The sequence below is a fragment of the Sebastes umbrosus genome, chromosome 10 (assembly GCF_015220745.1).
Source record: "Sebastes umbrosus isolate fSebUmb1 chromosome 10, fSebUmb1.pri, whole genome shotgun sequence".
NCBI classification, from domain to species: Eukaryota; Metazoa; Chordata; class Actinopteri; order Perciformes; family Sebastidae; genus Sebastes; species Sebastes umbrosus.
Window position 1 is genome coordinate 20,014,676 of NC_051278.1, and position 14,489 is coordinate 20,029,164.

The following is a 14,489-nucleotide window of genomic DNA, read 5'->3' on the forward strand; positions in this document are numbered from 1 at the left end:
ACACACACACATACACACAGACACCCACACACACACCCACACCCACATGTATTCACATCAGCATCCTGACCTCTCAAAGCTGTCACACCTCAGTGCTAAAGGAAAAGCCAATCTATATTTATCTCACACACACATACATCCGGTACTTGTGGATATATGGATGTGTGTGTGTGTGTTTTAGAGAGCGAGGGAGCAGAGATGTGAATATTTTATGCATGCATGCAGTAAGCTCCTGTCAAAGCATTCATAACTCTGCCTGCTTGGACTATGTCAAGCATTTGCATCTGTTAGCTTATTAGTGTGTTAAGATCACAGTTTACTGCTAGACTCCCCTGGGCTTCACACCAAAAATTCAATAAATAATCAAATTGCATGGCTGAAGTAGACACTACAGTATGAAACAACATGTAAATAAACTGTTTCCTCTGCTGTTCATAATGACCGAGAAAAGGGCAGCGTTAAGATGGAATTGTCAACACATTATAGTAACATGAATAATAGATGTCGACACCATGAAGAGGTTACAGGTTGAGAGCAGCGGGGAATAACTGGAGGCAGATGAGACACCCAGTTGATGATGATTACATGTTTTCATTATCTGATGGTTTTAAATCAGGGAGAGACGGCCAAGTGCCGTCGAGCGCCAGAGGGAAGCAGGTTTCCACTCCAACCAAGCACAACACCAGGTGATTTGACTGATGAGTTCCGCCTCTCCGGCTGAAGGTGGGCTAATCAGCGAGGCCTCCTGCTGTGCTGTTTGGTTGGATCGGAGACCTGCCCATCCTGTCAAAGCAGTGCCAGAGTCTATGATACTGTTTTTCAGGGCTGGCTCTAGTCCTTTTGGTGCCCTATAGGCGAAGTTCAGATGTGGAATACCGAGCCATCGCTCTAGAGTTAGGGTTCGACCCCCCCAGAACTCTAATTCTAGCCCCGTAAACCGCAACACACATCAGACATCACAATGGTTTTAAGTAGGGCTGTCAAAGTTAACGTAATAATAACGCGTTAACGCAAATTTGTTTTAACACCACTAATTTCCTTAAAGCATTAACGCAGTCAATCTTCCGGAGGTTGTTGGGAAGGAGGCTAAATAACGCTCCAAACTTATGCTAAATATTGGCGAAGAAAAATTGGCATGGCCATTTTTCAAAGGGGTGAATGAAAATGGGTCCTATGGGTACCCACGGGTCTCCCCTTTACAGACATGCCCACTTTATGATAATCACATGCAGTTTGGGGCAAGTCATAGTCAAGTCAGCACACTGACACACTGACAGCTGTTGTTGCCTGTTGGGCTGCAGTTTGCCATGTTATGTTTTGAGCATATTTTTAATGCTAAATGCAGTACCTGTGAGGGTTTCTGGACAATATTTGTCATTGTTCTGTGTTGTTGATTGATTTATAATAATAAATATACATACATTTGCAGAAAGCAAGCATATTTGCCCACTCCCATGTTGATAAGAGTATTATATCCTTAACAAATCTCCCTTCTGAACAGATATAAAATGTGTGATTAATCTGTGATTAATCACGATTAACTATGGACAATCAGGACATTAATCACGATAAAATATTTTAATCTATTGAAAGCCCTAGATTTAAGACAAAAATTAAGATTTTATTTTCATAAATAAATGTATTTATTATTATATAAATAAATTGGTCCCTGATATTGTTGACTTAAAAGTATTGAGTCAGTTTCACTACAATTTACACTTTTATTAACAAATAAGTGCGAGCTGTACGGGCTGATGAAAAAGTGTTTATCTGATCTTTTTCATTTTATTGTCTTTACTTCCACTGTGCTCCTGTCCTTTAGCCTTATTCTCATTTTATCTGTCTGGTTTTATTTCCCTTGGTAAAGCACTTTTTAAAACTGTTAAGAAAAATGCTATATAAATAAAATTTATTATTATATTATTATTATTATTAGAGCAGCAGCTCATTATTCAGATCCTAATGTTCATTCTTGTCAACAATGAATTTCTACCTGGGGATGAAAGGTGAATGAAATTAGCTTATGTGACAAAAAAAACCCCAAAACAGCATGCTGGCTCAGGATCTGTGATGAGGAAATATTGATTGCAGGATAATCAGAGAATCTTCTTTTAATGAAAGAGATCCCAAAGCAGGTTTATCTTTTAATGCCCGAGTATAAAGCTGAATAAAGAGTGTTTAAAGAGGATAAATTATCATTTATATTAAAGGTGAGGCCTTATCACCCTGATCCTTAAAGCAAAAGTTTGACACTTTGGAAATGCGCTTAGTCATTTTCTGGTGGAGAGTTAAGGGCGAGGAAGGAGAGAAAGGGCCATTAGATGATGAGATTGATACCTCTCTCATATCAGTCTGTTAACATAAGGTTACAGCCAGCAGCCGGTTAGCTTAGCTTAGCACAAAGACACATTTCTGAATGAGGTTTCCTTCTGAAAGTTTCCTTCAGAGCACAGAATATCTATATAATATCTGTGTTGTTGAATTAAACTTGTGAAAGACAGCGCCTTCCTGCTCCACGCCCATTCCATCTAACACACTCCCAAAATACGCCGATACGTGTGAATGCTTTATATACATGAATGCAAAGTTGTATATGCTGGTGTACATGGGAAAACTGACTGAAAGTATACCAAGTTGTAAATAGACTTCCTGTCTGTGTTTTGTCCCAGTGGAGGCTCTTCACCTAGGAACTCTGATGGCTGCACATGGTTACTTCTTCCCCATCTCAGACCACGTCCTCACTCTCAAAGATGATGGTACTTTCTATAGGTTTCAGGTAAGAATAATAATTCTTACTTTCTGGCTCTTATTTGTGTCGAAGGATCTTACTACATCTCTATTAGTCTCTAGATATCTATGGCAATGTTTAAAAATGACCCAAGAAGAGGAAACGCTTTACATGGGATAATTTTTTAAACAGGCTTTGAATGAACTATAGACAACTATAACAACAATTTTTGCTTATGTATGAACAGAAAGTTTTAATTCAACAGCAACAGTTATATGTACACACATACATACATACATACTGTACATACATGTAATTGTCTTAATAATAGTAGTAATAGTAATAGACTTACGCTAAATTCACACCAGAGCAGTGGTGAAGTGCGGTCTGCGGCAAGCTGCCAGTGAGTGGCGGCCGCTTCCAAGTTCAGCGAGCTGGGGCCATTTGATTCTGTGGCGGCCAAACAAAAGTTGGGCGAAGTGCAGCACAGAGAGGACCCACAGCCAATCAGTAAACAGGTCCTGTGACTCCTGTGACATGTTGACCTATGTTACAAAGAAACATGAATTGTATGATATGAATTTGGCGTTACATAGGCGTGCAAATCAAGAGTGAAACAATTCGTAATAAGTAGTGGAAACAAGAGGCCAAACTGAAGCAGTTGTTGATCAATGCGACCCCCTACCGGCCGGTTCAGAGTAGTGAGGAGTTCACAGTTAATGACTGTATAAAACAGTCAATAAAATATGTTTTCAAAAAGTGTGTGTTACTGCAACCACGAGAGGTCCTTGAACATACAGTCATAAATAACCTCAAAAAATATTAGGCTGATGAGTGATATGCGAGATTAGCTGTGGACAGACAGACATGCTCACACAGGCACGCACACACACGACCAAAATAATACGTATTGTCATTTTAATACAAAACGTCTGAAGCTCTTTCCTTGTTGTTGAAAATAAAAGTACAAAAAAATCACTTTACACATGACAAATTTCCAACTCGAATAGCTGCAGTCATGATAAATCTGTTGAAGTGCCTCTGTGTGATATGCTGGAGTCAAAACGGTGATTAGGAGTCGCTGTGCCTCATAGCTCTTACTGGTTTAGGAAAAAAAAAAAACAAAAAACACATCACTCTGACTGTCAATAGTGGGATTGACAGTTTTAGTGATTTTGCACCCAGCGAGCTCCCCCAAGTGTGCAGCACACAACTAACCAAAGTAAATCAATGCCCAAGGCTGTTTGTGTTAGTGGCAGACTTCGCTTTGCTCTTTACGTATAATGGACTTTCATCTGAAGCTAGTCCAGTCCATACAGTGCTGCCCGAGGAGGGTCAAGATTCATGCTGGTGTCTGCTTTCAGTGCTGGCGGAAAGGAGCTTATGTGCTTTAGACGTTACTCAGAAACCATTATACAACAACAAAAATATTTCATTGTGACAGATGCAGGGCTGTGCATGACAGTGCACACTTTGACTCAAAACACCATGTGGTTCGCTACGCTGTCAAAGATGTAAGGTTTCTTTTCGTTTTGTTTCTTAATGACCTGTTTTTCCCTTCAGACTCCATACTTTTGGCCATCAAACTGCTGGGAACCAGAAAACACAGACTATGGTGAGAGAGCTGTTCTGTTATAGTCTAATTCCTACTTTGTGCATTGTGCAGCACTAAAGGGGCTGATGATGCAATGGCTGTTTGTGTAGTGCATTTGTCCAGTAGATATTTTTTTACTGATGGTGTTGCCAAAAAATACAAAAGATGAAACACAAATGATGCAACTGCAGTATGAAGATGGTAGGTAGAAACATAAAATCACATTTCGTTTTTGATGCTTGGCCCACAATTAGAATCAGTCATAGTGCAGTTGGCATTCAATAATGGTGTGCTTTCTATCTTACTTCAACACAGTCTCACGGCAGTTCATGAAATAGTCACAAAATTGAATCTATTTGATTTGTGTATATACGCTCAAATTTCCCTTTTTATTCATTGCGCTCAGCACGACTTTCAACAACGTATTTCTCGGGCGTTTTCCTACAAATGTCCAGCAACACGTGACGCACCTGTCAATTTCCGCTCCAGTCTTTTCAAAATAAAACTGCTTAGTTAGGTTGAGGAAAAGATCAACTTGGTTAGGCTTAGACAACAAACTACTAAGTTAGGCTCAGGAATAGATCAACTTGGTAAGTCTTAGGCAACAAACTACTTAGTTAGGTTTAGGAAAAAAATCAGGGTTTTGGTTTAAATGACAATGGAAGTGCTGTAACTTAAGTACGGAAGTTACGTGACAAAAACTACTTAGTTAGCTTTAGGAAAAGATCACGGTTTGGGTTTACATAACATTGGAAGTGGCGAAACTTAAGTACTGAAGTTACATGACAAAAGCTACTTAGTTAGCTTTAGGAAAAGATTGACTTGGTTAGGTTTAGACGACAAAACTACTTAGTTATCTTAAGGAAAAGATCATGGTTTTGGTTTAAATAACACCAGAAGTGCCGTAACTTAAATAGGGAAGTTATGTGACAAATATTACTTAGTCAACTTTAGGAAAATATCGCGGTTTGGGTTCAAATAAAACTGGAAGTGGCAAAGCTTAAGTATGGAAGTTACGTGACAAAAACTATTTGGTTAGCTTTAGGAAAAGATTGCGGTTCAGCTTAAAATAACACTGGAAGTGCGTAACTTAAGTACAGAAGTTACGGGACAAAAAATATCTAGTTAGCTTTAGGAAAAGATCGTGGCTTGGGTTAAAATAACTCCAGAAGTGCTGTAACTTAGGTACGGAAGTTACGTGTTGACTTGTGGCTGCTTATTTCTATTGTCCTCAGCCAATTGCCTGTCTCTAACAGATACACACTGATTACAGTAACGGAAACCAGGGGTGTTTGTTTGTATGTGTGCACCTGTTGGCCGAAGGTTTTAACGGTGCCACGGGGATGAGCATTTTCATTGTTTACAGAGGAGAGGAGAGATAGACATTTCATGGTGCCAAAAAATGGTTTGAGCCAATAGCTGCAGCTTTGCAGGTCTTTTCATCTGTTGTTTGAGTTGTTCTAAGGCTCGCTGTGAGAATCCTCCCGTGAGTGTTATAGAGGAAGTTAGAGTGTCTCAGATGTAGCAACAGATTCACATGAATAATGCCCCGTAATGAAAACAGTGTAATGGCATAATGAAGCTTCCACATAATGGTCAGTTAACAAAGAGATGAAGGGATGATGATATAGCACAGGAAGACATCAAAAGTCAGGCGCACACACAAACACACACACACACATGCACACACACTGTAACAGGCGCTCAGACACCATGCAAAGCCAGTGACCTTTGTGGTTTGCAGGCCAGTTTAAATGTGCAGTTGAGAGGATTAAATGAGTAAACGCAGGGCCACTTAAGGCTGTTAAAACCAAGCTGGGATCCCGTACTCTTTGTAATACCGATCTCTCTCTGTCTCTCAGCTGTTTACCTCTGCAAAAGAACAATGCAAAATAAAGCACGTCTGGAGCTTGCAGACTACGAAGCGGTAAGTGAAAGAGGTCGTTTAGTGTCAGCGCTCCCCTCTTCACATATCTGTTCTGCTTTCAGGCTTTATCTCTTGCCTTTTTGTTCGCACTGAGCACATTTGTTTTTTTTCTAGTATGCCACTGCATCATTTGTAACTCTCCTTTCACCAAAGCTATTAAATAAATCACCGGGTTAGTTATACTCAGGGTTTTTTCTTTTGAACATTAAAGATGGTATCCAGCCGTGCACTGTACACACATCATGCACAATAAACATAATCAGCCCAAATCCCTCAAAAGCCCCCACACCCCCACCCCCCTTTATTGTTCTTTGTTTTACTTGCAGGAGAGCTTAGCAAGGCTACAGAGAGCTTTCGCCAGGAAATGGGAGTTCATTTTTATGCAAGCAGAAGCACAAGCGAAGTAGGTTTCTATAAGAACCACACACGCATTGAGTGAGTCCTCTTACACCCTCATTCTGACATGATTAAACTTACTCCAACTTCCCTGTAATTGCCAGCACACAACTTCACAGATGAGGATGGAGTAAATGCATCATACATGTGTTGGAATAAGCTACATGCTCTGAAAAAAAAAAACAGTACTGAACTGCCTTTTTGCTCCTCAGAGTGGATAAGAAAAGAGACAAAATTGAGAGGAAAATTCTCGACAGTCAGGAAAGAGCATTCTGGGACGTACACAGACCAGTGGTGAGTGAAATTACTGATGTTGTCGTCACCGCCACCTTTGCTGTCACTGATACAACTGCTGACATTATCAACATCATCTTAATCGTTCCTGCAAAACTGAATGATATAGAAAAAATAATTTCACACTGATAACTCTCAAACCACACACATAGAATCAAAATTGCATACTGTAGATATATCACTCTGGGTTATTTTAATCCATTGCACACATTTCACAGGATGCATCAAGCTGTGTGACAAAGAAATAATGTTTTGAAAATGCACTTCATGTACACAAGCTATATAGGAATGTTGCAAAAGAGGTGAGCACACCTCTGTCATGTATTCCTCTGTCATACTGTAAACATGAAATGCCACATCAATAGCTGCCACAACACATCAGCTTCACCGCTGCTCTTTACCTCATTCACACACACACTTGCTTAGCATTAGCATTTATCCCCCGCCCCCTGAGGTTAAAGGATCTTCGCTGCCGTATTTCTCCGAAAGCCGCCGCTCCATGCTTAATTGGAAAATAAGTTCAATTTATGCGTCCTTGGAGCAACATAATCAATATTAATTCAAATTTCACAGTGATGCTGTCGAGCTACTTAGCTCTGTTCTTCTGGAAGAGACCGAGATTAGACTACTTGTTCAATCAACCAGAATTTGCACACTATTTCCCGCTGGTTTACTTGTTTTGCTAGGATTGGCACATTTCATGTTTAATTAACCACCATCTAACACATTGTCCTGGAGACTTCTCAGAATCAGCTAAGCATATTGGATTATATTACCTGCAAAATCATGTCACAGTGGTGAAATTGCACCTTCACCGTTTGGGGCGTCATGCTGGAGAGCAAAGCATAAACAGCTGAAGTTGTAATAATTAAAGGTCCCATATTGTAAAAAGTGAGTTTTTCTTGTGTTTTATATTATAATGCATATTTAAGTGATATATGGATACTGTGAAAGTATCGAAACACTCAATCTACAGAGAAATACACACAGCCATTATTCAGAAAACTGTGCCTTTGAAACAAGCCGTCAGGATTTCTGTCCATTTGTGATGTCACAAATCTACAATAGTTAGACCAGTTTGACAAGAAACGATGAGACTAAAATGTAGTTTATTATTGTGTACACGACTTCCAATGTTGTAAACACAATTTCATGAGTTTCATTTGAAGGCACCATTGCCTAACAACGCAATTCCATTGCAATCCCATCGAAATGCGCTAAAACGGAGCGTTTCAGCCAGAGGGTGAATATAGGTATATTCAGACACATAACATGAGAAAAATAAAGTTTCTTTTGAACATTAAAGCGTGTCAACATGTTCTAATAGAAACAAAATACAAGTAGGAACCTTGAAATGAGCATGATATGGGACCTTTAAATTGAATTAGCTGAATTTTAAGATTTTCTCCCACAGCCCGGATGTGTGAATACGACGGAAGTTGACATAAAGAAGTCGTCCAGAATGAAAAACCCTCACAAAACCAGAAAGGTACAGTACATCTCCACACTCTCTTTTAAGGTCAGGGTCGATAACATTGTAACACAGACAGGCTCATTGTTCCTTGCTGTGCTTGTCAACAGCTGTGAGACTTCTACTATTGATAGTTCTGTTTTATTTTCATGTTTTTTTGCCGTCTCAGTCTGTGTATGGGCTGCAGAATGATATCCGTACCCACAGCCCAACCCACACCCCCGCCCCAGAAGCCAAGCAGCCGACACAAGAAGAACTGCAGGAACAGGTTAGACCTGCAGGTGGCACTCTACCACTAAAGATAGGATCTTTAATCATTTGAAGTCAATGCTAACACTCACATTGTAACTGCAGTTCTTATTTTTCATCTATAACTTCATAGTTACATTAACATTTTAATAAAAATGTGATATGTACATAACTTAGTACAATGAATACAGAGTTTAAAGTGCACACATAGAGTAAAATAATAAAAATATCATGCAGTTGGTGTGTAAATATACTTGCAAACCAACAATTTCTTGTGAATTTGTGGAGAGTAATGCATTCTAATTGTTCCCTGCTGTGGTTTCAGATCGCCTTTTGGCAATTGCAATTAGACAGGCATCGACTGAAAATGTCCAAAGTGGCAGAGAGGTGAGCGATGTTCTTTGTGTCTTTATTCAGTTTAGCCATCGATCTGTTTATTGAGCCTTTAAACGGCCTAACACGGCGTGGAATTAAGAGCGCCGATGACCTTGGAGAGTGATCCGGCCCAGACAATGCCTTCAGTGAGCGTCAGTGCTGATGATACCAGATACTGGATGGCACACAAAGTGTTGATTTGTCATTTCATGCACTGAAAAGAGAGGTGCATTCGGCAAGAATGAGAATTTCACTGGAGCAAAATTACACTAGATGTGATAAATAGATTATAGTACACGTCAAATTTCCGCCAGTAGTACAGATCGCTGTCATTCATATGCTTTCTATGTTTCTCCTCAGTTTACTGGCCTACACAGAGCAGTACATCGAATACGACCCCTTCCTCACACCTCCAGATCCATCCAACCCCTGGATCTCAGATGACGCCACACTCTGGGAGCTTGAAGCCAGGTGGGTGCATGTCTCCAGAGAAACAGCAATATAGCCTACATGGATACAGAGATTAGCTGATATATATTAAATGTGTTTTGTTGTGTATCTGTGATGCATTTGTGTGTGTCCTCCGCCAGTAAGGAGCCAGGCCAGCAGAGGGTAAAGAGGTGGGCTTTTGGCATCGATGAGGTTCTCAAAGATCCGGTGGGGAGAGAGCAGTTCCTCAAGTTCCTGGAGTCCGAGTTCAGCTCAGAGAATCTCAGGTACTCACCAAAATGCATGCACACTCACACAGTGTGACTCATATCCAAATAAAAAAAAGCATTTTGGTTCTCAACTAATTTAAAGGTGCTCTATATATGATGTCCAGAGCATTAATATAGCAAAGATAAAGATATAGAGGAGTAATGTCTACCTGAGCAGTGATTGAAGTCTCGCTCCCTCTGTGTGTGTTGTAAGCACATGCTTTTAGTGCATGTTAGTAAATTTGAGCGTGCTTCACTGGCTAGCTCTCGGCCGCCGCTCTGCACTGCTCTCATACGGCAGTTACAACTGATTATGCCATCCTGACCGGTGATATCGCGGAACCCAACAGGTTGACAGCCATGTTGTCACTGTTAGCGCTGTTAGCACCAGTTGCTGCTAGCCGCCTGCTCAGCCGTCACCATGTTGAGAGCCAATCTCGCATTTAGCACCTTTAAAATATCGGACCGTTTTACTGCCATGTTTACTCCACAGTGATGTGTAAAATAATATTTTACATGATGACATTTTTTGGAGGGCTTTCAAAGTTAAAGCAATAATAATGCATATTCGTTTTAACGCTACTAATTTCTTTAGCGCATTAACGCAACTCAGTTTTAAAGCTAGAGTGAAGATCCTGGTATCATATGAAACTGCAAAACCTAAGGAATCCATCGGTACCAACCATGTCATACTAGCAAAGGAGGTTAAATAACGCTCCAAATGTGTCATGGCCATTTAATTCAAAGCGGTCCCTTGACCTCTGACCTCAAGATATGTGAATGAAAATGCTTTTTTGGGTACCCATGAGTCTCCCCTTTACAGACATGCCCACTTTATGATAATCGCATGCAGTTTTGGGGCAAGTCATAGTCAAGTCAGCACACTGACACACTGACAGCTGTTGTTGTCTGTAGGCTTGAGTTTGCCATGTTATGATTTGAGCAAATTTTTAATGCTAAATGCAGTACCTGTGAGGGTTTCTGGACAATATTTGTCATTGTTTTGTGTTGTTAATTGATTTCCAATAATTAATACATTCATACATTTGCATAAAGCAATATATTAGCCCACTCCCATGTTGATAAGAATATTAAATACTTGACAAATCTCCCTTTAAAACAAATGAGTGATTAATTTGCGATTAATCGCGATTAAATGTTTAATCGATTGACAGCCCTAATTTATTGTTATAGTTTAATCTATAATAATTCATCAAATTTACAAGATGATCATATGTTTAATGTATAATATTTGCAAAGCAACCAGTAAGCTGTCAAATAAATAGTACAAAAAATATATTTGTTTCTGAAATATAATTAAAAATGTAAAAAGTAGCATAAAGTAGAAATACTCAAGTGAAGTAGCTAAAAATGTACAGTACTTACGTAAATGTACTTAGTCACTTTCTACTGTTATAGCTGGAAAGATAGCAGGATCCAGTTATGTGTTTTGATTTGTATTACAGACTGCGCCTTTAACCGTAATTGCCACATGCCGAATCACAACTCTAACAGCTGCCTGAACCTGAGCAAATTGCACCTTCAACCACAGACCGAGTCTTAAGCCTAAAATAAACGGTTAACTTTCGTGGGACCGGTGTTTTGTTTCCGCATGGGTCTCCACAATGTGATTAACTATGAGCACACGCACACTCAATGCACACGTGAGAGACTGCAGGATTTAACTCACACTTAACCCCTCCCCCCCCCACACACACAAATGAAATGTTCACATACACTATACGAAACACTCACAGTATATGCTTTCCCACTGCACATGCCCATATGGTTAAATTGGAATAACTGAACATTTGTGGTTCTCTGATGATAATAGACATGATCATTAATATTTCACTTGAATAGGCTTTTACTGTCTGTACACATAATTATGGGATGCTAACAACTATCACTGTTATTACTGGAGTCGTTGCTTCTCCCATGCATGAGAGGTCACCTACAGTGAAATTGTTTAATCAAAGCAGGAAGAGCTGTTGGATGCAGCTTTTTTATGCTCAGTTGTAGCTGTGGCCAGAATAACACAGGTGGGAAGGAATATTATGTTAATCGGTTTATTCATGGTAACAGGAATACTGCAGAGTATCAAAGATGCATGCAAACAGCTAAATATGAACACTGTGCAGGATAGCTCCCCTGCTCCCTCTGATGGTACATGCCTGTATTGTTTCTGCCCAAAGCTGATAATGTGGTCAGTTTAATTGAATTGTAATTTAATATCTCAATCAGTTGAGCATCGTTTTAACTCTCCCATAATTGAACGGATGTATCACTAATAATACTGCTAACAATGGACACATTAACCCTGTAACCTTTTTAAATTTAACTTACTGCATGGTGCTGCAACTATTCACTATTAAATCAGGCTCTGCTGAGGCAAACTTCTACTTCTACTTCTCACCATGTATTTTTTTCTCCTCTGTGATGATAAGATGATGGACCAGATTCCTTAATGTAATATTTGTAAAATAGATGCTTTTAAAATTAATTATTTAATTATTATTGGAGATTATTTTCTTAAACAAAATGTGTACATAAAGACTGATTTATATTGCTTAATAATTCTGGTGCCACTTTCAATTTGTGGTCAGAGCTACTGTATTAAAGGGGACCTATTATGCTTTTGTGCCTTTTCCCTTACCTTTAGTGTGTTATATAGTTTTTTGTGCATACGAAAGGTCTGCAAAGTTACAAAGCCCAAAGTCCAGGCCAAAGGGAGTTACTCTCCCCAACAGAAGCACTGCTCCATGAACTGCCTGAAACGCCTTGATAGAAGTCCCACCTTTTCTTCCGTAACGTGGTGATGTCACCAAGTAATACATTCGCATAATACCTGCCTAGCAGCTAGATTGGCACACCCTCAAATAGAGCTAGTTAAAACGGAGCTGGAGTGGAGTCCTAAAAGTTTGGTTCGATTGACCAATCATAATAGTGGGCCAGATGTCCAATCAGAGCAAACTGGACTTTTCAGACAGAGGGTGAAAAGAGGTGCTGCAGCACAGCTGGTATGAGAAAAATAAAGCCTTTTTTGACCAGTAAGGTTCTAGTAGAAACCCAAAATACAAGTAAGCACCTGAAAATGAGCATAAAAGATTGTATTTACTTACCGTTAACTTTGGTCTGTAGGTTCTGGCTAGCGGTCCAGGAACTAAAGAAACGTCCCATCAGAGAGGTTCCAACCCGGGTTCAGGAGATCTGGCAGGAGTTCCTGGCCCCAGGAGCGCCCAGTGCCATCAACGTGGACTCCAAGAGCTACGACAAAACCACCCAGAATGTCAAAGATCCTGGACGCTACGCCTTCGAGGATGCACAGGTACAAACGATACAAATACATTAAATCACATCCATAGCTTACATCTGTAGTGGCTTATGTACAATTTTACACTGTACATGAGCATAGTGCACATGTGATCTGAATCTGTATTTTACAACTGATACAACAGCAACATCTTCACCCCTGGCAATTTTATAAATTACCTGTGCCTTTGTACATTATTTTCACTTGATGTGTTTCTACAACAGGAACACATCTACAAGTTGATGAAGAGTGATTCTTACAGCCGTTTCATCCGCTCCAGTGCCTACCAGGAGTTATTACAGGCCAAGAAGAAGGTAAAAAACACATGGCTCAAAACATCGAATAAAAGTCTTAGTTTGAAAATAAGATGAGATGCAGGGAAATATATGCATATATACACTGCATGTATACACAGACTCTTCAGTGATGCTGAAACCTGCCCTCCTGGCACCCACACTCACGCCTTTTCAAAGTCTGTTAAATCACACTTTAAGCCCATTGCCGGTAATCCGTTCACACGTTGCTGTTGCACTCACCTGTAGTGACATATATTCTGCTACAGGGCCAAGGTTGATATAATCCTGCTCAGTGAGTATATACAGATCTTTTTCACCACTAAGGGGCAGAAAATCATAGTAGGTTTAGAACAACATGATCTTCCCACTGGAGTTGTGTTCTCTTTTTAGTTGTGCTTTGGTCTCCACTAACTCCTAATTAAAGGCCAGTCTGTCTTGAGCTGCACAGTTGGATGTGGATTTGGCGCTCCAAGCAAGTCCTTGAAATTACCTGCAGTTTTTTTGTGTTAAAGGGACAGTGTGTAGGATTTGGCGAAATGTAGTGGTGTGGTTGCAGATTGCAACCAACTGAGTACCCCTCAGCTCACTCCTCCCTTTCCAAAACTGTGATAACGTGATCAATTGAGTGTAAAACCATGGTAACGCCGTTCACCTCGCTCAGAGGCCATCCTCACCATAATAACACTACTTTAGGAGCAACGGAAGTCAGATGGTGGCTGGCGGTACCATGATTTTGCCCTCTGCGGCTCACGTTACCGCAGTTTCACAAGTGAGTCAGAGAACTACGGCGGCCTTCAGGTAACGTAAAACATGAAAGGCTCTCTCTAGAGCCAGTGTTTGGTTTGTCCATTCTGGGCTACTGTAGAAACATGTCTGACTCTGTGAAAAGGACCCGCTCCCTATGCAGATATGAAAGGCTCATTCTAAGCTAACGAAAACACAACGATTCATAGTTTCAGGTGATTACACACTAATGAAAACACAGTTGTGAATATAATATTCCATTTGCTAATAGATTCCCCAAAATGCTACACACTGTTCCTTTAATAACAATAATGTTGCTTAATAATGATTAAATTATATGTCTCCTACCCAAAAATGTACTGTGTCTGAAATGGATATAATATTCCTGAATACAGAAGTGTATG

General features: G+C 40.0%; 1 protein-coding gene across 2 annotated transcripts in view; it reads left to right on the plus strand.

Annotated features, from left to right (window-relative positions):
• Positions 1-14,489, plus strand: part of rgs7a (regulator of G protein signaling 7a) — an 84,076-nt gene that overhangs the window by 66,759 nt on the left and 2,828 nt on the right. For both annotated transcript variants that reach the window (XM_037782746.1, XM_037782745.1), the window contains exons 5-16: positions 2,670-2,776; positions 4,292-4,343; positions 6,185-6,249; positions 6,576-6,652; positions 6,858-6,939; positions 8,354-8,428; positions 8,580-8,678; positions 8,985-9,046; positions 9,395-9,505; positions 9,625-9,750; positions 12,874-13,060; positions 13,270-13,359. In XM_037782746.1, the coding sequence (XP_037638674.1) occupies positions 2,670-2,776; positions 4,292-4,343; positions 6,185-6,249; positions 6,576-6,652; positions 6,858-6,939; positions 8,354-8,428; positions 8,580-8,678; positions 8,985-9,046; positions 9,395-9,505; positions 9,625-9,750; positions 12,874-13,060; positions 13,270-13,359 (1,133 nt within the window). The remainder of the gene's footprint in view (positions 1-2,669; positions 2,777-4,291; positions 4,344-6,184; positions 6,250-6,575; positions 6,653-6,857; positions 6,940-8,353; positions 8,429-8,579; positions 8,679-8,984; positions 9,047-9,394; positions 9,506-9,624; positions 9,751-12,873; positions 13,061-13,269; positions 13,360-14,489) is intronic.